Genomic DNA, 25,752 nt, shown 5'->3' with positions numbered 1-25,752 from the left:
AAAAGCGCAGCATGCTGCAGTATTTTCTCCGGCCAAAAAACGTTCAGTTTCCGGAGCTGAAGACATCCTGATGCATCCTGAACGGATTACTCTCCATTCAGAATGCATTAGGATAATCCTGATGAGGATTCTTCCGGCATAGAGCCCCGACGACGGAACTCTATGCCGGAAGACAAGAACGCAGGTGTGAAAGGGCCCTAAGGCATATTGGTCCACCATAGACTTTTTCCAAGAAGTGGGTGCCTACAGAGAGGGCTCCGAGTGCCATAGGTTCGCCACCACTGCCCTAGAGGCATCCAAAGCCAGGATGGAGCGAGAGTCCCCCCCGGGAGACTGAATATTGGTAAATCGGGGATGTGGGTGAAGAGGAGTACCTTTATTTGGAATAAACCCATTCTGATCTGGATGTATAATTGGAAAGCCCGGAGCCAGAATCCTCGAGAGAAGCTTCACATCCGTATTGAATAATGATAGATCTATATGACCCCAAATCTAGCGGGTCTTTACTTTTTTTCAAAATTAATATAATTACAGCTTCTGTCATTGACTCCAGTAAACTCCCGTTCTCCAATGTCTCATCGAAGACCTTCAACGACCTGGGAGAATAACTCCCCTATATTTACTGTACAATTCATATGGAAACCCATCTGAACCAGGGGGGGAATTCCCAAAGCATGCGAGTCCCTTGGGATGTCCGTGATGGCATCTATAGAGGCGTCTAGAACGTCATCCGGAATATTACTATGGTTCAGAGAAGATCCTGATCAGTAACTATTTTACCGTTATCTATTAAGCGGATGTTACCGATTTGTTTTTTATCATCCTGATTAGAGATCACTCGACAGTCATTTACCGGACGTCCTGATTCAGTAAAATATTTTTGAATTATAGCCTCTGTTGGGCCTTCTCCAACACCAGGTCAGGAGAGGCTTTTCTCCGGTCTTGGTCCTAGAACAGGACTGGGTGGATCAGATCACTGCTTCTTTTAAGGTCTTCTCGTTGATGCTATGTCCTGTCCTTAGATTAGCAATATTCCCCTCATGAATGCCTTAAAGGCATCCCAGACGACCCGAGTCCTGGCTGATTAGGATTCCCCAGTCCAGACATCCAGTAGGGTCTCAATGAGGGTCTCGCCAGATCATCAGGGGACAGCGGTACATGGTCCGAATGAGACCTGGCCTCATATTTCATCCCTTTTACATCACTCATATATTTTACATTACGGTCATAGCTTTTCCAGATTTACTTCCACAGGAGTGAGATCTTCTCCCATGACCTAACCACCCCCAAACGTCCCCAAAACCTGACAAAAGCGTGCCAAGGGCGACCATTGGGCAAGCGTAGAGTCGTCGTCCCTAACAGGCTTCACACAGGGTGAACAGTCCTCTTGGGATTGCTTTTAAATGAAGCCGAGAAGAATTAGGGAATAAACCCGCCCCCCCCCCCCCCCGGTAAGTTTTTGCTCATCCGTGGCATTAAATCTCCGTCATTAACGTAAAGTGTAACTCGTTTCGGTTTAGAGGGCCGTCAGCAGATCTGTCCCTAGGACGCTGGCTGACCGGTTACTTGTGCGCTCGGCAGCTGAAGGCACCCGTGTTGGTACCGTGTTCACATGTGCCCGCACTGCTGAGAATAATAAGGTTTTACTATATGTAAATGAGCTTCTCGGAGCAACAGGGGCGTGGCCATTACACCTAGAGGCTCCGCTCTCTCTGCACTTAGGCAGTAAAAGCATCATCATCACGCCTTCCGGGCAAAGTGCAGAGGACGCAGCAGATGCAGAGAAAGTGGAACCCCGAGGAGTTAATGCCCTCGTTGCTTCTAGAGACTCATTTGCATATAATGAAAGAATATGAACATGGGACCAACAAAGATGTAGCTGTATCCTTCTGACCTGATGATACACTTTTAACTCTTGATGCACGTAGCACTTTTGTATCACACTCTATACAGGCCCTTCGCTCCTATATGTTGGATAAGAAGGGATATGGATATAGGTGTAAGATTACACTTTATGCTAATATTTGCCTCATCACTGAAAGTTTGACACTTTGTATTGACAAGGATTTACTGATAATATGGATGTGTCAGAGGGTCATGTGACAGAGCACCGAGGGGAATCATGGGATTGATAACATGTGACGGCTCTGGCTGTGGGTATATAATCCCTGTGTGGCTTGACAAAGGCCGAAACGTGGCTGGGGAATAAAGTTTGGGGTCTTCACCGAAATCTGGAAGTGCTGCCTTTGGAAAGTATACATCGTGGAGGAGAAGCCGACCTCCGTGAGGAACTGCACCCAGTGCACGCGGTCTGCAGACTAAAAAAAACACCTGGTCGCCATTGGCTCCTGAACGGAAAAATTTAGGAGCCAAATAAAATTTTTAGTCGCCAAATCGAAACCGAATCAAAATTTTGGTATCGTGACAACGCTGCGCCGATCAGATCAGAGTAGGGTTGTTTTGAAACCAAAATTTTGATTCGCTTTCGTCACCATAAAAAAGTATTGCGATACTCAATACCGCGCAAAAATAAAAAAACACCAAAAAAAGCTGTGTCTCAGTTATTCCCACTGTCATAGCTATCATCCAGCCGTGTCTCAGTTATTCCCACTGTCATAGCTATCATCCAGCAGTGTCTCAGTTATTCCCACTGTCATAGCTATCATCCAGCCGTGTCTCAGTTATTCCCACTGTCATAGCTATCATCCAGCCGTGTCTCAGTTATTCCCACTGTCATAGCTATCATCCAGCCGTGTCTCAGTTATTCCCACTGTCATAGCTATCATCCAGCAGTGTCTCAGTTATTCCCACTGTCATAGCTATCATCCAGCCATGTCTCAGTTATTCCCACTGTCATAGCTATCATCCAGCCGTGTCTCAGTTATTCCCACTGTCATAGCTATCATCCAGCAGTGTCTCAGTTATTCCCACTGTCATAGCTATCATCCAGCCATGTCTCAGTTATTCCCACTGTCATAGCTATCATCCAGCTATGTCTCAGTTATTCCCACTGTCATAGCTATCATCCAGCCGTGTCTCAGTTATTCCCACTGTCATAGCTATCATCCAGCCATGTCTCAGTTATTCCCACTGTCATAGCTATCATCTAGCCGTGTCTCAGTTATTCCCACTGTCATAGCTATCATCCAGCCATGTCTCAGTTATTCCCACTGTCATAGCTATCATCCAGCAGTGTCTCAGTTATTCCCACTGTCATAGCCATCATCCAGCCGTGTCTCAGTAATTCCCACTGTCATAGCCATCATCCAGCCGTGTCTCAGTTATTCCCACTGTCATAGCTATCATCCAGCCGTGTCTCAGTTATTCCCACTGTCATAGCTATCATCCAGCCGTGTCTCAGTTATTCCCACTGTCATAGCTATCATCCAGCCGTGTCTCAGTTATTCCCACTGTCATAGCTATCATCCAGCCGTGTCTCAGTTATTCCCACTGTCATAGCTATCATCCAGCCGTGTCTCAGTTATTCCCACTGTCATAGCTATCATCCAGCGGTGTCTCAGTTATTCCCACTGTCATAGCTATCATCCAGCCGTGTCTCAGTTATTCCCACTGTCATAGCTATCATCCAGCCGTGTCTCAGTTATTCCCACTGTCATAGCTATCATCCAGCCGTGTCTCAGTTATTCCTACGGTCATAGCTATCATCCAGCCATGTCTCAGTTATTCCCACTGTCATAGCTATCATCCAGCCGTGTCTCAGTTATTCCCACTGTCATAGCTATCATCCAACCATGTCTCAGTTATTCCCACAGTCATAGCTATCATCCAGCCGTGTCTCAGTTATTCCCACTGTCATAGCTATCATCCAGCCGTGTCTCAGTTATTCCCACTGTCATAGCTATCATCCAGCCGTGTCTCAGTTATTCCCACTGTCATAGCTATCATCCAGCCGTGTCTCAGTTATTCCCACTGTCATAGCTATCATCCAGCCGTGTCTCAGTTATTCCCACTGTCATAGCTATCATCCAGCCGTGTATCAGTTATTCCCACTGTCATAGCTATCATCCAGCCGTGTCTCAGTTATTCCCACTGTCATAGCTGTCATCCAGCCGTGTCTCAGTAATTCCCACTGTCATAACTATCATCCAGCCATGTCTCAGTTATTCCCACTGTCATAGCTATCATCCAGCCATGTCTCAGTTATTCCCACTGTCATAGCCATCATCCAGCCGTGTCTCAGTTATTCCCACTGTCATAGCTATCATCCAGCCATGTCTCAGTTATTCCCACTGTCATAGCTATCATCTAGCCGTGTCTCAGTTATTCCCACTGTCATAGCTATCATCCAGCCGTGTCTCAGTTATTCCCACTGTCATAGATATCATCCAGCCGTGTCTCAGTTATTCCCACTGTCATAGCTATCATCCAGCCATGTCTCAGTTATTCCCACTGTCATAGCTATCATCCAGCCGTGTCTCAGTTATTCCCACTGTCATAGCTATCATCCAGCCGTGTCTCAGTTATTCCCACTGTCATAGCTATCATCCAGCCGTGTCTCAGTTATTCCCACTGTCATAGCTATCATCCAGCCGTGTCTCAGTTATTCCCCCTGTCATAGCTATCATCCAGCCGTGTCTCAGTTATTCCCACTGTCATAGCTATCCTCCAGCCGTGTCTCAGTTATTCCCACTGTCATAGCTATCATCCAGCCATGTCTCAGTTATTCCCACTGTCATAGCTATCCTCCAGCCGTGTCTCAGTTATTCCCACTGTCATAGCTATCATCCAGCCGTGTCTCAGTTATTCCCACTGTCATAGCTATCATCCAGCCGTGTCTCAGTTATTCCCACTGTCATAGCTATCATCCAGCCGTGTCTCAGTTATTCCCACTGTCATAGCTATCATCCAGCCGTGTCTCAGTTATCCCCACTGTCATAGCTATCATCCAGCCGTGTCTCAGTTATTCCCACTGTCATAGCTATCATCCAGCCGTGTCTCAGTTATTCCCACTGTCATAGCTATCATCCAGCCATGTCTCAGTTATTCCCACTGTCATAGCTATCATCCAGCCGTGTCTCAGTTATTCCCACTGTCATAGCCATCATCCAGCCGTGTCTCAGTTATTCCCACTGTCATAGCTATCATCCAGCCGTGTCTCAGTTATTCCCACTGTCATAACTATCATCCAGCCGTGTCTCAGTTATTCCCACTGTCATAGCCATCATCCAGCCGTGTCTCAGTTATTCCCACTGTCATAGCTATCATCCAGCCATGTCTCAGTTATTCCCACTGTCATAGCTATCATCCAGCCGTGTCTCAGTTATTCCCACTGTCATAGCTATCATCCAGCCATGTCTCAGTTATTCCCACTGTCATAGCTATCATCCAGCCATGTCTCAGTTATTCCCAGTCATAGTTATCATCCAGCCGTGTCTCAGTTATTCCCACTGTCATAGCCATCATCCAGCCGTGTCTCAGTTATTCCCACTGTCATAGCTATCATCCAGCCATGTCTCAGTTATTCCCACTGTCATAGCCATCATCCAGCCGTGTCTCAGTTATTCCCACAGTCATAGCTATCATCCAGCCGTGTCTCAGTTATTCCCACTGTCATAGCTATCATCCAGCCGTGTCTCAGTTATTCCCACTGTCATAGCTATCATCCAGCCGTGTCTCAGTTATTCCCACTGTCATAGCTATCATCCAGCCAGGTCTCAGTTATTCCCACTGTCACAGCTATCATCCAGATGTGTCTCAGTTATTCCCACTGTCATAGCTATCATCCAGCCATGTCTCAGTTATTCCCACTGTCATTCTTCTCCTCAGAGATTACGACTTATAGAAGGTCTATAAGATCTTGCAGAATCTGGGTTCCTAATAGTTGATTTTCTCTAATATTAACCCCTTCACTGATGATGTTCTGACGGCAATTAGGCATCGAGTGGTTGACAGTGAACCGGGTCTAACCAAATACTGAAATGCAATGGGAAGAGCGGAGCCTTGTCTGGTACCTCTGACCACATCGGGGCATTGCGTCCGCTCACCATGAGGCCTCTTTCATACGTTCCCCCCCCCCGTTTATAGGCCGTTTTTGGCATTCCGTATACGGTCCATATACAGAACCATTCATTTCAATGAATCTACTCCGTGTGCGTTCTGTTCCAGTGAAAGACAGAACGTGTCCTATTATTGGCTGCAAATCACGTTCCGTGGCTCCATTCAAGGCAATGGGTCCGCAAAAAAAACCAGAATGCATTCCGTAGGTCTTCGGTATCCGTTCCGTTTTTGCAGAACCATCTATTGAAAATGTTACGCCCAGCCCAATATTTCCTATGTAATTACTGTATGAGCCATACGGAAAAACGATGGAAACAAAAAACGGATCCGGGAAATACGGCCGCAAAACATTGAAAAAGCCATTCGGTCGTGTGAAAGAGGCCTCAGGGTGGTAGGAACATCTGACGGGAGCGGATGAGATGACAGAAGGTAGAAGCACCTGCAGGTCGGGCAGCTTCCAACGAGCGCCAAGAAACCGCATCGTTGAGGCTTCACAGCAGCGCGGGGGGAGGGGTCATAATGGTTTGACGGTTAGTGGTGACTGAGTGTGCATAATGGGTTAACATCGGGGTGAACTGAGATCATTGGGGCCAGAAGCCTCGTTATTAGGGGAGGAGGCAAGGATCCCATCTTCTTCCAGGAGGTCACCGCCTGCGGGGTCACGTCGTCCCGGACGTTCCCCATATCGGTGGCTGCGACATTAGTATTCGGGTCCTCGAGGGAGTGAACGGCTGCAGCAAACCCGCCCGTCACCCGTGCACAATAAGCCTCGCAGACGACCCCTTATAGGAGGACCCCGAGGACAGACCTCACATCTTCTGAAGCCTCTCCTGATTTTGGCTCCACTAACGAGGGATGAGCGAATCGACTTCGGAGGCATTGCCTCAGATGAGCCGAAGTTACCGCTTCGTTAAGTCTCACGAGACTTCGCACAAATAATCTACTGTAAAAAAAACATTTCCCGAACTTGGGTTCGGTTCCAAGCAATAACTTCGGCTCATCGGAGCCAATACATTCTAGTAGTGTACGGAGCTCCCGCTACCTACAGCAGGTTTCATCCGAAGTCGATTCGCTAATTCCCCAACACTAACCTGTAAACAGACTCTGCAGTAAATCACGGAGGAGGATGTGCGCTCCTGCTCACTCCTCACCCCTCCCCTCTGCATACAGTGAGTAATGGGATCCTTCTGTGTGATGGGATCCTCCTGTGTGATGGGGTCCTCCTGTGTGATGGGGTCCTCCTGTGTGATGGGGTCCTCCTGTGTGATGGGGTCCTCCTGTGTGATGGGGTCCTCCTGTGTGATGGGGTCCTCCTGTGTGATGGGGTCCTCCTGTGTGATGGGGTCCTCCTGTGTGATGGGGTCCTCCTGTGTGATGGGGTCCTCCTGTGTGATGGGATCCTCCTGTGTGATGGGATCCTCCTGTGTGATGGGATCCTCCTGTGTGATGGGATCCTCCTGTGTGATGGGGTCCTCCTGTGTGATGGGGTCCTCCTGTGTGATGGGGTCCTCCTGTGTGATGGGGTCCTCCTGTGTGATGGGGTCCTCCTGTGTGATGGGATCCTCCTGTGTGATGGGATCCTCCTGTGTGATGGGATCCTCCTGTGTGATGGGGTCCTCCTGTGTGATGGGGTCCTCCTGTGTGATGGGATCCTCCTGTGTAATGGGGTCCTCCTGTGTAATGGGGTCCTCCTGTGTAATGGGGTCCTCCTGTGTAATGGGGTCCTCCTGTGTAATGGGGTCCTCCTGTGTGATGGGGTCCTCCTGTGTGATGGGGTCCTCCTGTGTGATGGGGTCCTCCTGTGTGATGGGGTCCTCCTGTGTGATGGGGTCCTCCTGTGTAATGGGGTCCTCCTGTGTAATGGGGTCCTCCTGTGTGATGGGGTCCTCCTGTGTGATGGGGTCCTCCTGTGTGATGGGGTCCTCTATGGGGCTGACATCTCGCACTGGTCACCTCTACTAGTGACTTATGTCGTGTGAAATGTTGGTGATCTGTTATAGGAAGGCGTCGCACAGTTTGGTGGCCTATTATATACTTATTACGGCTGGTCATTGACCGTTAGGCGCCTTCTTTTCATTTGCCTTTTACTCATTTAAAAATTCACTTTTATTTTTCTTCATTACAAGTATTACGGAGAGGAAGAAAAAGCTAACAAAGGGGTCGTCTCATCACGGACAATGGGGGCTTATCGCTAGGAAATGCCCCCTTTGACTTATAGGTGCAGGTCCCACGCCGGGACCTGCACCTATATCGAAAACGGAGCCCTGCAAGTGAAGGAGGGCGCACTGCGCATGCGCAGCCGCCCTCCATTCATTCTCTATGGGGCCTTTGAAAATAGAGCGCTGGCTCTGCTATTTCTGTCGACCCCATGGAAATGAATGGGAGTGGGGTCCACGCATGCGCGGTCCACTCCCATTTACTTCTATGGGGAGCCGGCTTAGTGTTGGATGGACCAGAGTCCAACACCTTGCGGGGCTCCGTTCTCAATATAGGTGCAGGTCCCATCGGTGGTACCCGCACCTAGCGATATGCCCCCATCGTCTATGATGAGACAACCCCTTTAAAACATCAGGGGGCAGCAAGACCAATCTGATTTAGGGCTCGTTCACATGAACATGTGCTGCCCTAAATGTGGGGTTCCGTTCTGTGCCTCCCCACCGCAAAAAAGATAGAACATGCTCTATCTTTTTGCGGAACGGAGAGATCGCGGACCTATTCAAGTTAATGGGTCCACGATCCCCATGCGGCCGCCCCACGGACGGTGCCCGTGCGTTGCGGACCGCAATTTGCATTGGACGGGTACGGCTTCACATGGTCGTGTGAATGAGCCCTTAGGGACAGCTGTAGAGGCTGTGTTTATGTAATAGGAGGCAGAGTAATCCCCCGAGGGCGCCAATGTTCAACCATTACATGGCAGCACTGCCCAATCCCCCGAGGGCGCCAATGTTCAACCATTACATGGCAGCACTGCCCAATCCCCTGAGGACGCCAATGTTCAACCATTACATGGCAGCACTGCCCAATCCCCCGAGGACGCCAATGTTCAACCATTACATGGCAGCACTGCCCAATCCCCCGAGGGCGCCAATGTTCAACCATTACATGGCAGCACTGCCCAATCCCCTGAGGATGCCAAAGTTTCCCCATTACATGGCAGCACTGCCCAATCCCCTGAGGGCGCCTATGTTTCCCCATTACATGGCAGCACTGCCCAATTCCCTGAGGGCGCCTATGTTTCCCCATTACATGGCAGCACTGCCCAATCCCCTGAGGGCACCAATGTTCAACCATTACATGGCAGCACTGCCCAATCCCCCGAGGGCGCCAATGTTCAACCATTACATGGCAGCACTGCCCAATCCCCCGAGGGCGCCAATGTTTCCCCATAACAGGGCAGCACTGCCCAATCCCCCGAGGGCGCCAATGTTCAACCATTACATGGCAGCACTGCCCAATCCCCTGAGGACGCCAATGTTTCCCCATTACATGGCAGCACTGCCCAATCCCCTGAGGATGCCAAAGTTTCCCCATTACATGGCAGCACTGCCCAATCCCCTGAGGGCGCCTATGTTTCCCCATTACATGGCAGCACTGCCCAATCCCCTGAGGGCACCAATGTTCAACCATTACATGGCAGCACTGCCCAATCCCCCGAGGGCGCCAATGTTCAACCATTACATGGCAGCACTGCCCAATCCCCCGAGGGCGCCAATGTTTCCCCATAACAGGGCAGCACTGCCCAATCCCCCGAGGGCGCCAATGTTCAACCATTACATGGCAGCACTGCCCAATCCCCTGAGGGCGCCTATGTTTCCCCATTACATGGCAGCACTGCCCAATCCCCTGAGGGCGCCTATGTTTCCCCATTACATGGCAGCACTGCCCAATCCCCTGAGGGCACCAATGTTCAACCATTACATGGCAGCACTGCCCAATCCCCCGAGGGCGCCAATGTTCAACCATTACATGGCAGCACTGCCCAATCCCCCGAGGGCGCCAATGTTTCCCCATAACAGGGCAGCACTGCCCAATCCCCCGAGGGCGCCAATGTTCAACCATTACATGGCAGCACTGCCCAATCCCATGAGGGCGGCAATGTTCAACCATTACATGGCAGCACTGCCCAATCCCCTGAGGGCGCCAATGTTCAACCATTACAGGGCAGCACTGCCCAATCCCCTGAGGGCGCCAATGTTTTACCATTACAGGGCAGCACTGCCCAATCCCCTGAGGGCGCCAATGTTCAACCATTACAGGGCAGCACTGCCCAATCCCCTGAGGATGCCAATGTTTTACCATTACATGGCAGCACTGCCCAATCCCCCGAGGACGCCAATGTTTTACCATTACAGGGCAGCACTGCCCAATCCCCCAAGGACGCCAATGTTTTACCATTACAGGGCAGCACTGCCCAATCCCCTGAGGGCGCCAATGTTCAACCATTACATGGCAGCACTGCCCAATCCCCCAAGGACGCCAATGTTTTACCATTACATGGCAGCACTGCCCAATCCCCCGGGGACGCCAATGTTCAACCATTACATGGCAGCACTGCCCAATCCCCTGAGGATGCCTATGTTTCCCCATTACATGGCAGCACTGCCCAATCCCCTGAGGACGCCAATGTTTCCCCATTACATGGCAGCACTGCCCAATCCCCTGAGGACGCCAATGTTTCCCCATTACATGGCAGCACTGCCCAATCCCCTGAGGATGCCAATGTTTTACCATTACATGGCAGCACTGCCCAATCCCCTGAGGATGCCAATGTTTCCCCATTACATGGCAGCACTGCCCAATCCCCTGAGGATGCCTATGTTTCCCCATTACATGGCAGCACTGCCCAATCCCCTGAGGATGCCAATGTTCAACCATTACATGGCAGCACTGCCCAATCCCCTGAGGACGCCAATGTTCAACCATTACATGGCAGCACTGCCCAATCCACTGAGGGCGCCAATGTTCAACCATTACATGGCAGCACTGCCCAATCCCCTGAGGACGCCAATGTTTCCCCATTACATGGCAGCACTGCCCAATCCCCTGAGGATGCCAATGTTTTACCATTACATGGCAGCACTGCCCAATCCCCTGAGGATGCCAATGTTTCCCCATTACATGGCAGCACTGCCCAATACCCCGAGGACGCCTATGTTTCCCCATTACATGGCAGCACTGCCCAATCCCCCGAGGACGCCAATGTTCAACCATTACATGGCAGCACTGCCCAATCCCCCGAGGGCGCCAATGTTCAACCATTACAGGGCAGCACTGCCCAATCCCCTGAGGACGCCAATGTTTCCCCATTACATGGCAGCACTGCCCAATACCCTGAGGATGCCAATGTTCAACCATTACATGGCAGCACTGCCCAATCCCCCGAGGACGCCAATGTTCAACCATTACATGGCAGCACTGCCCAATCCCCTGAGGACGCCAATGTTCAACCATTACATGGCAGCACTGCCCAATACCCTGAGGATGCCAATGTTCAACCATTACATGGCAGCACTGCCCAATACCCTGAGGATGCCAATGTTCAACCATTACATGGCAGCATTGCCCAATCACCCATTACAGGGCAGCACTGCCCAATCCCCCGAGGACACCATATAATGGGGAAAACGCGACTAATCCGTTTTTAGGAAGAAAAAAGGGTTTACAACTTGCAGTTGAGAACGGCTGTGTCTTCTCCTTGTGTCCAGACCGTGTGGCCATTGATAGATCCACCTCGTGGCCCAGGAGGCCCCCGCTGCCGACAGCCCCCGCAGTTCACATTTAACCGCTGGGTCTCCTATTACAATAAACACGGCCTCTACAGCTGCCCCCCGACATGTCACCAAAAGTTTTGATACCTTTTTCTTCCTAACCCTAATACTTATGAAGAAAAATAAAATAATTTTTAAAGCAGTAAAAGGCAAATGAAAAGAAGGCGCCTAACAGTCCACGACCAACAGTAAGAAGTAGACTTTTAGGGTCGCACAGTTTTTGTGGCAATTTCTGATTCACTTTTTGAACCAAAGCGAGAAGTGGCTTGGAGGCGAATAAGTAACATAAAGACATCTACGTCTCCTTCCTGCTCCTAGAACTGCCCTAAAGGTACAAACACTAATGAAAGAGTTGCGGCGAGGAGTTGGCCACCGTAGGAAATGCCGAGGAACACGATTACAATAAAGGTAGTGACGTCTGAGTTCATGATCACAGGATATTCCGATTGCACACGGTTCCCGTCCATAACCACGGCAAAGCCCAACAGATCTGGAAGAAGACCCCGCATGTATACTCAGACCCTACTATCTCAGACAACGCAGCATGCACCGGTGCCGCACATTGCACAGCCGCACAGCACGCACCGGTGCCGCACATTGCACAGCCGCACAGCCGCGCACCGGTGCCGCACATCGCACAGCACGCACCGGTGCCGCACAGCACGCACCGGTGCCGCACATCGCACAGCACGCACCGGTGCCGCACATCGCACAGCACGCACCGGTGCCGCACATCGCACAGCACGCACCGGTGCCGCACATCGCACAGCACGCACCGGTGCCGCACATCGCACAGCACGCACCGGTGCCGCACATCGCACAGCACGCACCGGTGCCGCACATCGCACAGCACGCACCGGTGCCGCACATCGCACAGCACGCACCGGTGCCGCACATCGCACAGCACGCACCGGTGCCGCACATCGCACAGCACGCACCGGTGCCGCACATCGCACAGCACGCACCGGTGCCGCACATCGCACAGCACGCACCGGTGCCGCACATAGCACAGCACGCACCGGTGCCGCACATCGCACAGCACGCACCGGTGCCGCACATCGCACAGCACGCACCGGTGCCGCACATCGCACAGCACGCACCGGTGCCGCACAGCACGCACCGGTGCCGCACATCGCACCGGTGCCGCACATCGCACCGGTGCCGCACATCGCACCGGTGCCGCACATCGCACCGGTGCCGCACATCGCACAGCACGCACCGGTGCCGCACAGCACGCACCGGTGCCGCACATCGCACCGGTGCCGCACATCGCACCGGTGCCGCACATCGCACAGCACGCACCGGTGCCGCACAGCACGCACCGGTGCCGCACATCGCACCGGTGCCGCACATCGCACCGGTGCCGCACATCGCACCGGTGCCGCACATCGCACAGCACGCACCGGTGCCGCACATGGCACAGCACGCACCGGTGCCGCACATCGCACCGGTGCCGCACATCGCACCGGTGCCGCACATCGCACCGGTGCCGCACATCGCACCGGTGCCGCACATCGCACCGGTGCCGCACATCGCACAGCACGCACCGGTGCCGCACATCGCACCGGTGCCGCACATCGCACCGGTGCCGCACATCGCACAGCACGCACCGGTGCCGCACAGCACGCACCGGTGCCGCACATCGCACCGGTGCCGCACATCGCACCGGTGCCGCACATCGCACCGGTGCCGCACATCGCACCGGTGCCGCACATCGCACCGGTGCCGCACATCGCACAGCACGCACCGGTGCCGCACATCGCACCGGTGCCGCACATCGCACCGGTGCCGCACATCGCACAGCACGCACCGGTGCCGCACATCGCACAGCACGCACCGGTGCCGCACATCGCACAGCACGCACCGGTGCCGCACATCGCACAGCACGCACCGGTGCCGCACATCGCACAGCACGCACCGGTGCCGCACATCGCACAGCACGCACCGGTGCCGCACATCGCACAGCACGCACCGGTGCCGCACATCGCACAGCACGCACCGGTGCCGCACAGCACGCACCGGTGCCGCACAGCACGCACCGGTGCCGCACATCGCACCGGTGCCGCACATCGCACAGCACGCACCGGTGCCGCACATCGCACAGCACGCACCGGTGCCGCACATCGCACAGCACGCACCGGTGCCGCACATCGCACAGCACGCACCGGACCCGCACATCGCACAGCACGCACCGGTGCCGCACATCGCACAGCACGCACCGGTGCCGCACATCGCACAGCACGCACCGGTGCCGCACATCGCACAGCACGCACCGGTGCCGCACATCGCACAGCACCGCACATCGCACAGCACGCACCGGTGCCGCACATCGCACAGCACGCACCGGTGCCGCACATCGCACAGCACGCACCGGTGCCGCACATCGCACAGCACGCACCGGTGCCGCACATCGCACAGCACGCACCGGTGCCGCACATCGCACAGCACGCACCGGTGCCGCACATCGCACAGCACGCACCGGTGCCGCACATCGCACAGCACGCACCGGTGCCGCACATCGCACAGCACGCACCGGTGCCGCACATCGCACAGCACGCACCGGTGCCGCACATCGCACAGCCGCACCGGTGCCGCACATCGCACACCCGCACAGCACGCACCGGTGCCGCACATCGCACAGCCGCACCGGTGCCGCACAGCACGCACCGGTGCCGCACATCGCACAGCCGCACCGGTGCCGCACAGCACGCACCGGTGCCGCACATCGCACAGCACGCACATCGCCGCACATCGCACAGCCGCACATCGCACACCCGCACAGCACGCACCGGTGCCGCACATCACATCGCACAGCACCGCACAGCACGCACCGGTGCCGCACATTGATGGAACAGCAACTCGCTGAGATTTCTACTCTTGGGAGGGAGACTTTGGGTCCAAAAGGTGCAGATTTTAGGGCCTCAGACCATTCAGTGCGGCCCCTCATTGGTCACCTAGTGATGTCCTGCACACAATCCCTGAATGGACGGTTCACTCAGCACGCAGTAGGCATTAGTACTCACACAGTGGAGATGAGGTGGAGGATGAGGTACTCGGCTGCAAGGCTGTCCCCCAACAGCGCATGCGTAAGAAACCCCAGCAGTTCTGCTCTCACAGACGACAGCTCAGACATGAGGCTGGATACACCTGAGAATGGAGAAGGACATGAGACGCGAGATGTCACAGGAGGTGCTGGCTGGAAGGTTGGCATCCATTACTTACCCTGCTTGCTTTCCTCCGTCTCACACCCCGAGTTTGGGATCAGTGGGTTTGTGTGCAGCAGTTTCTGGATGACTATGGCATGGATTCTGGACACAAGTGATGTGGGGGGGCTGTGTGCCCGCTGCTCCTCTAGGGTGTCCATACACTCTGCGGGGTCCAGGAGAGATGTCACAGAGTCCCTACAAGAAAACGGCCCCAAGCGAGGGTCAGATTCCCTTCTGGCCAATGGCATGCATATCCTGAGACGGAGCCATGACAGATGGAGACCCGGGCTGCACCTTGTGGTGGACAGTGGGGTTCTGCTTCACATGACATGAGTCTGGAACGTGAGGTTGACATGTTGTGCGCAGCGATCTGCACTTTATTACTATATATTAAGATTATGCCCAATGTTCAGGACCTGGTGTCCTATGTGAGGGGACACTTACCGGTCTTCATTCAGTACACTCAGCGCCGGCTCCACAGACAGAACGCCATACACCTCCAACACGTCATTCACTTTAAAGCTCTCCCAGTTCTCATACACCTGCCACAGAAAAGTCTGTTATAGCCAAGCACGCTGCAATGGCCGAGGGTCACCTCCTCCCATAGACATTCCCCTCAAATGAATCATCTCAGGTAAACCATGTGGGAAAAACCAGCCCGAGACCAGTAAAGGACTGTCAGGTGCCTAAGGACCACCTAAGAGCTTCAATGACCATACATGTATGGGCGCCTGCCGGGAGATGTAAGAAACGAAGGTTCAGCAGGGGAGCCTTCACCTCATCCCATTATCAGCTCCCAAGATAGACCAGCTCCTCTGCCAAGAGAGTCCAGAGAGAAAGAAGAAGACACAGAGGAATCCAGAGGAATCCAGGGAGAGAAAGAAGACACAGAGGAATCCAGAGGGAGAGAAAGAAGACAGAGGAATCCAGGGAGAGAAAGAAAAAGACACAGAGGAATCCAGAGGGAGAGGGGAGAGAAAGAAAAAGACACAGAGGAATCCAGGGAGAGAAAGAAGACACAGAGGAATCCAGGGAGAGAAAGAAGACACAGAGGAATCCAGGGAGAGAAAGAAGACACAGAGGAATCCAGAGGGAGAGGGGAGAGAAAGAAAAAGACACAGAGGAATCCAGGGAGAGAAAGAAGACACAGAGGAATCCAGAGGGAGAGGGGAGAGAAAGAAAAAGACACAGAGGAATCCAGGGAGAGAAAGAAAAAGACAGAGGAATCCAGGGAGAGAAAGAAAAAGACACAGAGGAATCCAGGGAGAGAAAGAAAAAGACACAGAGGAATCCAGGGAGAGAAAGAAAAAGACACAGAGGAATCCAGGGAGAGAAAGAAAAAGACACAGAGGAATCCAGGGAGAGAAAGAAGACACAGAGGAATCCAGGGAGAGAAAGAAGACACAGAGGAATCCAGGGAGAGAAAGAAGACACAGAGGAATCCAGGGAGAGAAAGAAGACACAGAGGAATCCAGGGAGAGAAAGAAGACACAGAGGAATCCAGGGAGAGAAAGAAGACACAGAGGAATCCAGGGAGAGAAAGAAGACACAGAGGAATCCAGGGAGAGAAAGAAGACACAGAGGAATCCAGGGAGAGAAAGAAGACACAGAGGAATCCAGGGAGAGAAGACGCAGATGAGTGAGAGAGCAATGGAACATAGAAGGTTAAGATCTTACCTGATGATTTATCACAATTTTGAGGGCTTCTGCAAGTTATACTTTGCCCTCTACTGAACCCATCAGGACCACCACAGAACCTGGGATTCTAGTACCGGTGCCTTTTTGAATCTATGGGACTTTTGGGCCTACATTTCCCGTTACATAGTCTGAATCCCAGACGTTAACTGAGCCACCACACCCGCGGGAAGGGTATACCCATTGTGTCCAAGAGGTGGGCTCCCACGCGGCAGCTCAGACTACCACATCTGTTCGGGCCCTCTCACACATCAGGCCTTTTATTATAGCTCAGTGAAGTGTTTCTCACCAGACCAGAGTGCAATATTCCGCACTGACCATCTACACATACTGGTTTTTGTTCCAGATACTCCTGCATCCCACCCGGTCATGAACAGCCGGTGTGTGTACCCACTGGTCCACGTTTTCAACCTCCTCTAAGGACGTTGTCTAAGTGAACCCCTCAATCTTCACAGTACCCCTTGGCGGGGATAGACTTTCCCGAGGGGAACACCAGGTCACTACCTCTTGATGAGGATAGGCACACGAGGCAGCTGGTCCAGGTGGACCAGGAGGTACCAGAGGTACAGGCGTGGTCATCAGGCCGAGTTGTAACCAGGACCGAAGGATGAGGCAGAGGGGAAGTCAGACAGGCAATAGGTCAGGGCAGGCAGCACAGGTACAGGTCAGGCAATCCAGGTTGGCTAGCAGGCAGGGATCAGATGGGTAGCAGAGTCCAGGAACACAGGCAGATATCAGAAACCTTAGCAGGACACAAGGACCTTGACACTGAGGCATCTGGGAAGGGGCGGAGCCACTTGTATATGTACAGGGGGTCTAGGATTGGTCAGCGAGGTCACATGACCTAATCCATAAATGACAGGGAGTGACGCGCGCTGGCCCTTAAGGAAGTGCTGCAGGAAACAAGCAGCAAGCATGCTGTGGCCAGGGCGGAGAGGAAACTGTGGAGCAGATCCCAGAACAGCAGAACCTACAGAGACAGAGCCCAGGACTGCAGTGGTGAATGGGAATGGCAGCAGATCCCCGCTGAACACAGCGCCCAGGACCGCAGCAGTAAGCAAGGGAACAGCGGCGCACAGCAGCCGCTGTCCCCCCCCCCCCCCCCCAATCATCTGTATACAAGTTATACCACCCTAGTGTCACATTAATCCCTTCAGCGACACGTGCTCTAATTTCCTCTGGCTTCAGTTTCCTGGAGCACGGCTTTTGGACGGTGCCGAGATGTAGCTGCTTCCATATTGGAGAAGCAGCGCACACTGTTCTTTAAAGGGGTACTCCCATCTCAGTGATCATAGTGTAAGCTTTTACTTAGGTGCCATGGATAATTTTTTATCTAAGGGTACTTTCACACTTACGTTGTTGGATTCCGACAGGCAGTTCCAGAATTTTGGACAGTCAAAATACCACAGCATGCTGCGGTAATTTCTCCAGCCAATTACTGTAAGAGTGACTGAACTGAAGACGTCCTGATGCCTCCTGAACAGGTGGTTCACCATTCAGAATGCATTAGGATAAAACTGATCAGTTCTTTTCCGGTATTGAGCCCCAAGGATGGAACTCAATACTGTAAAACTTTAACGCTAGTGTGAAAGTACCTAATTCCCACCTTTTTGACAAAATTCATTCCCTCCTACCCCATTGTTGTATGAAGGTAACCATTAGATACGTCCACCACTTCTTTCCCGAATCCAGGGGCCGCGCTTGCGCAGAAGACCCTTTATTTTCACCCAGCTGGCCGCTCATTGCAGTCCTGAACGTGCACGCTGCCACGCATGCGCAAAGCTTATTTCTTCAGTGGAGGGTCTTATACAGATCCGTGCATTCTCTGTATGCAGCGCGGCAGAGATTGGACTTGGAGGACGTGCCCTGCATCTGAGGACCGGGAGAACAGAAGGCCTGTGTGAGTGGCAGGTGTACTATGGAGTTCATGGACACTGGGGGAGGAGGCCATGGAGTTCATGGACACTGGGGGAGGAGGCCATGGAGTTCATGGACACTGGGGGAGGACGCCATGGAGTTCATGGACACTGGGGAAGGAGGCCATGGAGTTCATGGACACTGGGGGAGGAGGCCATGGAGTTCATGGACACTGGGGGAGGAGGCCATGGAGTTCATGGACACTGGGGGAGGAGGCCATGGAGTTCATGGACACTGGGGGAGGAGGCCATGGAGTTCATGGACACTGGGGGAGGAGGCCATGGAGTTCATGGACACTGGGGGAGGAGGCCATGGAGTTCATGGACACTGGGGGAGGAGGCCATGGAGTTCATGGACACTGGGGGAGGAGGCCATGGAGTTCATGGACACTGGGGGAGGAGGCCATGGAGTTCATGGACACTGGGGGAGGAGGCCATGGAGTTCATGGACACTGGGGGAGGACGCCATGGAGTTCATGGACACTGGGGGAGGACGCCATGGAGTTCATGGACACTGGGGGAGGACACTATGGAGTGGGAATACTGTCTCCATGAAGGAGCAGGCAAGGACTGAGTTCTCAGTGTGAGGTCAGAAAGAGGAGTGGACGGCCTTCACTCAAACTGCCTAAGCCCCCCCAGCCTTAGAGGCAGGAGACCAGGAGGTGAACAGCAGAGCTGGATGCAGGTGAGGAGGCATTAGCAAGATGTGAAAACCCCTCTAATTGTTTTTCACCGAATTATAGATATCCTTGATACGACCAAAAACAGTTGCTAGTACATTGTGACCATGGTCAAAGTGGGGAAACTATAAGAGTCCTTGCCTCTAAACCAAAAAGAGCGCAATCTGAATTGGATATGTTCTTACAGAAGACATCTGAGACCCAAAGCTAGGAGCAGCTCCTTCAGATATTGCTGACAATGCAGATTATCCCTTGTCTGATGATGATGGTTCTAGCAAAGACTCTTCAGAAAATAACTTCATCTGCTTTAAAGCCAGTAATGAAGGAATGGACAGATGTTAAGTGAGACATCAGAAAAAAATCTGTGGAAGAATGGAGCACCTTGAAGAAACTCAAGCCTCCCTTGTCTCCTTTGGCGAATCCACCTCCACAGACTTACACAATTGCCAGTCAGATCTCAATGGATTGCGGCCCTAGATTGAAGGTCAGGATAACATCTCTCCTGAACCATCAGCATCGTGGTAAGATCCTGAAGTAGGCATCAGAGGACATTATGTCCAGAAGCTTTCAAAAACTCACATCACCCTCAACAAGAGGCACAGATTGAAACCTGTAACAGATGCCCTAGGAGCTGAAGGCATTCCTTACCAATGGCCGATTCCCTTTGAGGTGGCCTTCTCTCTTCAAGGCTCTAGTAAAAGTTATCCAACACCTAGAAACTATCCTACCTATTTGAGAAGCAACTGGCCTGGCTTCTTCCAACATACCATCATGGCTATAAATCACCGATTTGGCCGATATTCAAACCATAGCACCCATTCAAACCTGGAAGATGCAGTGAAGTTGCAAACATCTGGCTGATCCTCAAGATTAGGTATCTGGACCAGGACTTTGGAGTTTGCTTCAGGTGTACATGGATGTAGACCTGTACAGGTTTGCTTACATTTCTCAGTAACCACTCCGTTATAGCTCTTTGATACTTCCTTTTTTGGATGCATTTTTACCTCTTCTGCTGGGGGGGTTGGGGGGGCATGTCTCCCAGCCTAGATCCCTGGCCCACCCAGTAAGTTCCCTCTTACAGACTCCGTTATATACACAGTATAGATTTTTTTCATTTACTTTTGACTATGTAATGTTTACATTGGAAAGTATAAACTCGCCCTGTTTACCCACTGGGGTGAGGTGCAGACTCTGAGAACCTCTAGTTTCAAGGTTCCTGGGGGTGGGCATCTCTTCCCTTGCTTGTATTACTTTTCTTACAAAAAGGTCTTGTATAGAGATGAGAGAATCGAAGTTGACGAAGTGGAAAGCCATACGAATTTCAGGAAACATTGGATTCATCCCGAAGTAGAGTTTCCTCGCGCTTCGTGGTAACAAATCATATTTTTTCTAAAATTGCTGCTGCACATGTTAGAAAGAGGAAGTAAGAACCTGGAAAGAGGGATCACCCATAATGTTGTGCAGCCAATCAGCAGATAGCCAGCCCTTGTGATGTCACAGCGCTAAAAAAAGTCTCCATTTTACAGGGAACTTCGTTCAGGGAAAGACGTTACAGGCACTAGGGGCAGTGATTAAGACTATTCACAAAATATTACTATTAAGTAGTTCAGGGCCAGCTAAGAGATAATGTAGGGATATAATAGGGAGGATTTATCCACACTATAGGGAGAGTGCAGGGACAGCTTAGTGATAGTGTAGGGATATAATAGGGAGGATTTATCCACACTATAGGGAGAGAGCAGAGACAGCTTAGCGATAGTGTAGGGATATAATAGAGAGGCATTATCCACACTATAGGGAGAGAGCAGGGATAGCTTAGAGATAGTGTAGGGATATAATAGGGAGGATTTATCCACACTATAGGGAGAGAGCACGGACAGCTTAGAGATAGTGTAGGGATATAATAGGAAGGCTTTATACACACTATAGGGAGAGAGCAGGGACAGCTTAGTGATAGTGTAGGGATATAATAGAGAGGCTTTATCCACACTATAGGGGGAGAGCAGGGACAGCACAGAGATAGTGTAGGGATATAATAGGGAGGCTTTATCCACACTATAGGGAGAGTGCAGGGACAGCTTAGTGATAGTGTAGGGATATAATAGGGAGGCTTTATCCACACTATAGGGAGAGTGCAGGGACAGCTTAGTGATAGTGTAGGGATATAATAGGGAGGCTTTATCCACACTATAGGGAGAGTGCAGGGACAGCTTAGTGATAGTGTAGGGATATAATAGAGAGGCTTTATCCACACTATAGGGAGAGAGCAGGGACAGCTTAGTGATAGTGTAGGGATATAATAGGGAGGATTTATCCACACTATAGGGAGAGAGCAGGGACAGCACAGAGATAGTGTAGGGATATAATAGGGAGGCTTTATCCACACTATAGGCAGAGAGCAGGGACAGCTTAGAGATAGTGTAGGGATATAATAGGGAGGCTTTATCCACACTATAGGGAGAGTGCAGGGACAGCTCAGAGATAGTGTAGGGATATAATAGAGAGGCTTTATCCACACTATAGGGAGAGAGCAGGGACAGCTTAGTGATAGTGTAGGGATATAATAGGGAGGCTTTATCCACACTATAGGGAGAGTGCAGGGACAGCTTAGAGATAGTGTAGGGATATAATAGGGAGGCTTTATCCACACTATAGGGAGAGAGCAGGGACAGCTTAGTGATAGTGTAGGGATATAATAGAGAGGCTTTATCCACACTATAGGGGGAGTGCAGGGACAGCACAGAGATAGTGTAGGGATATAATAGGGAGGCTTTATCCACACTATAGGGAGAGTGCAGGGACAGCTTAGTGATAGTGTAGGGATATAATAGGGAGGCTTTATCCACACTATAGGGAGAGTGCAGGGACAGCTTAGTGATAGTGTAGGGATATAATAGGGAGGCTTTATCCACACTATAGGGAGAGTGCAGGGACAGCTTAGTGATAGTGTAGGGATATAATAGAGAGGCTTTATCCACACTATAGGGAGAGAGCAGGGACAGCTTAGAGATAGTGTAGGGATATAATAGGGAGGCTTTATCCACACTATATGGAGAGAGCAGGGACAGCTTAGTGATAGTGTAGGGATATAATAGGGAGGCTTTATCCACACTATAGGGAGAGAGCAGAGACAGCTTAGAGATAGTGTAGGGATATAATAGGGAGGCTTTATCCACACTATAGGGAGAGAGCAGGGACAGCACAGAGATAGTGTAGGGATATAATAGGGAGGCTTTATCCACACTATAGGGAGAGAGCAGGGACAGCACAGAGATAGTGTAGGGATATAATAGAGAGGCATTATCCACACTATAGGGAGAGTGCAGGGGCAGCACAGAGATAGTGTAGGGATATAATAGAGAGGCTTTATCCACACTATAAGGAGAGAGCCGGGACAGCACAGAGATAGTGTAGGGATATAATAGGGAGGCTTTATCCACACTATAGGGAGAGAGGAAGGACAGCTTAGAGATAGTGTAGGGATATAATAGGGAGGCTTTATCCACACTATAGGGAGAGAGCAGAGACAGCTTAGAGATAGTGTAGGGATATAATAGGGAGGCTTTATCCACACTATAGGGAGAGAGCAGAGACAGCTTAGAGATAGTGTAGGGATATAATAGGGTGGCTTTATCTACACTATAGGGAGAGTGCAGGGACAGCTTAGTGATAGTGTAGGGATATAATAGGGAGGCATTAGCCACACTATAGGGAGAGTGCAGGGGCAGCACAGAGATAGTGTAGGGATATAATAGGGAGGATTTATCCACACTATAGGAAGAGTGCAGGGGCAGCACAGAGATAGTGTAGGGATATAATAGGGAGGATTTACCCACACTATAGGGAGAGTGCAGGGGCAGCTTAGAGATAGTGTAGGGATATAATAGGGAGGATTTATCCACACTATAGGGAGAGAGGAAGGCCAGCTTAGAGATAGTGTAGGAGTATAATAGGGAGGCTTTATCCACACTATAGGTGGATAGCAGGGGCCAATAGAACAGTGTAAAGCTTGGCTAATAAAAGCTATTCTATTACACCTTGCCGCACTAATTGGGGTTAAAAGACGTCCTAATACTACTGATTTTAGGTTGTTTGCATTCTTTTACACATAAGTAATTCCATTAATCCTGGATTTTGTTATTGGAGTTAAACTGCGGCCCGATACTACATTTTTTGAGGGGTTCACGTTCTTTTATACGTAATTCAATCCTCCTTAATTGTGTATTTGGGGTGAGATTGGGGCCTGATACTACAGATTTTAGGGTGTTTACTTCCTGTTATACATAAGCATATTAGTTAATCCCAAATTGTTTAATTGGGGTGAAATTGCACCCTGATACTACTGCTATTTAACCCTTACAGTTACAGTATGTCCAACAGACAGGTGCCAGGCCCTTCTAAAGGGAACGAACAGTGGCCAAAATTTTTCTGGAGCTGGCATAAGTAGCAGCAAAAGAGGGGGGTGGTAGCAGCGGTCACAGTGACAGGCCAGAGCTGCCAGTGTCATTCAGCGGTCGTGTTTTGACCAGCAACCCAGCTGTCCTTGAATGGTTGACTGTCTTCAAGATCATCTCAAGTGACATCAGACACCCCCAGCCAGAAGTCAGTGGGTTCCTCTGACATCATGCTTCGTTGGCATGGCCCGCAAGCTCTGTGCCCCCTCTTGTCCTGAACCTGCCTCTTTGATTTTCTGTTCCTTCTGCTCAGGATTATACAGTGCCTTGCAAAAGTATTCACGACCCCTTGACTTTTTTCTTGTTTTGGCGCCTAACAACCTGCCACATCTGACCGCTGGGATTGCCGCCCCCGTTCCTCCTTGCAGAACAGCTCCGGCTCCTTCAGGTTGGATGTTTGCGCTTGTGAACAGCGATCTTTACGTCTGACCACAGATTTTCTATTGGATTGAGGTCTGGGCTGTGACTCTGCCATTCTAACACATTTCCATGTCTCCCCTTAAACCCCTCAAGTGTTGCTTTAGCCGTGTGTTTGGGGCCATTGTCCTGCTGGAAGGTGAGCCTCCGTCCTGGCCTCAGGTCACGCACAGAGTGGGGCAGGTTCTGCTGAAGAATATCCCTGTATTTAGCACCGTCCATCTTTCCCTCAGCTCTGACCAGTTTCCCAGTCCCCCCAGTATGATGCTGCCACCACCAGGTCTCACTGTGGGGATGGTGTTCTGTGATGTGATGTGTTGGGTTTGTGCCAGACATAACGTTTTCTTTGATGGCCAAAAAGTCCAATTCTAGTCTCATCAGACCAGAGCCCCTTCCTCCGTACATTTTGGAGTCTCCCACAGGCCTTTTTGCAAACTCACAACACGCCTTTTTGTTTTTAGCTGACAGTAATGGCTTCTTCTGGCCACTCTGCCATAAAGCCCAACTCTATGGAGCGTACGGCTTATTGTCCTCCTCTGTACAGATCCTCCAGTCTCTGCTGTGGAACTCTGCAGCTCCTCCAGGGTTACCTTAGGTCTCTGTGCTGCCTCTCTGATTAATGCCCTCCTTGCCCGGTCCGTCAGTTTTGGTGGGCGGCCGTCTCTTGGCAGGTTTGCTGTGGTGCCATGTTCTTTCCATTTGGTTATGATAGATTTGATGGTGCTCCTGGGAATCATCAAAGACTTAGATTTTTTTTTTATAACCTAACCCTGACTTGTACTTCTCAACAACATTGTCCCTTACTTGTTTGGAGAGTTCCCTGGTCTTCATGGCAGTGTTTGGTTAGTGATGCCTCTTAGGTGCTGCAGCCTTTGGGGCCTTTCAAAAAAAAAAGTGTGTATATGTAATGACAGATCATGCGACACTTAAGCCCCTTTCACACGGATGAGCATTTCATGCGCGAGGTGAACGCATTGCACCCGCACTGAATCCTGACCTATTCACTTCAATGGGGCTGTTCAGATGAGCAGTGATTTTCATGCATCACTTGTGCATTGCGTGAAAATCACAGCATGTTCTATATTCTGCGTTTTTCATGCAACGCAGGCCCCATAGAAATGAATGGGTCTGCGTGAAAATCACAAGCATTCGCAAGCAAGTGCGGATGCGGTGCGATTTTCGCGCATGGTTGCTAGGAGATGTAAGTAAATTGATAAGTCAATTTACTGTATTATTTTCCCTTATAACATGTTACAAGGGAAAATAATAGCATTCTGAATACAGAATGCTTACAAAAATGTGGCTTTACGGTTTAAAAAAAAAAATTGACTCTCCTCATCCTGTTGTTCGCGCAGCCGGCATCATCATCTTTCTTCTTCTTTCAGGACCTGCCAAAGGACCTTTGATGACGTAAGTCGCACTCACCATGTGGTGAGCGCGGTGATGTCAGCGCAGGTCCTGCTGAATGAAGATAGAAATCTTCTTTCAGCAGGACCTGCGCCGATGTCACCGCGCTCACCACATGGCGAGTGCGATTATGTCATCAAAAGGGCCTTTGGCAGGTCCTGAAAGAAGGAGAGTTAATTTTTTTAAACCGT

The 25,752-nt window shown here is 51.2% G+C and overlaps 1 protein-coding gene across 1 annotated transcript in view; it reads right to left on the bottom strand.

Annotated features, from left to right (window-relative positions):
• The window catches only part of LOC121004788 (minichromosome maintenance complex binding protein), a 119,192-nt gene that overhangs the window by 44,268 nt on the left and 49,172 nt on the right, over window positions 1-25,752 (bottom strand). Inside the window, exons 8-10 of the mRNA XM_040437148.1 lie at window positions 15,437-15,534; window positions 15,009-15,187; window positions 14,810-14,933 (exon numbers count right to left, since the gene is read on the bottom strand). Coding sequence (XP_040293082.1) covers window positions 14,810-14,933; window positions 15,009-15,187; window positions 15,437-15,534 — 401 coding nt within the window. The remainder of the gene's footprint in view (window positions 1-14,809; window positions 14,934-15,008; window positions 15,188-15,436; window positions 15,535-25,752) is intronic.

The sequence above is a fragment of the Bufo bufo genome, chromosome 6 (genome assembly GCF_905171765.1).
Source record: "Bufo bufo chromosome 6, aBufBuf1.1, whole genome shotgun sequence".
Lineage (NCBI taxonomy): Eukaryota > Metazoa > Chordata > Amphibia > Anura > Bufonidae > Bufo > Bufo bufo.
This window is presented reverse-complemented; position numbering and strand designations above follow the sequence as displayed.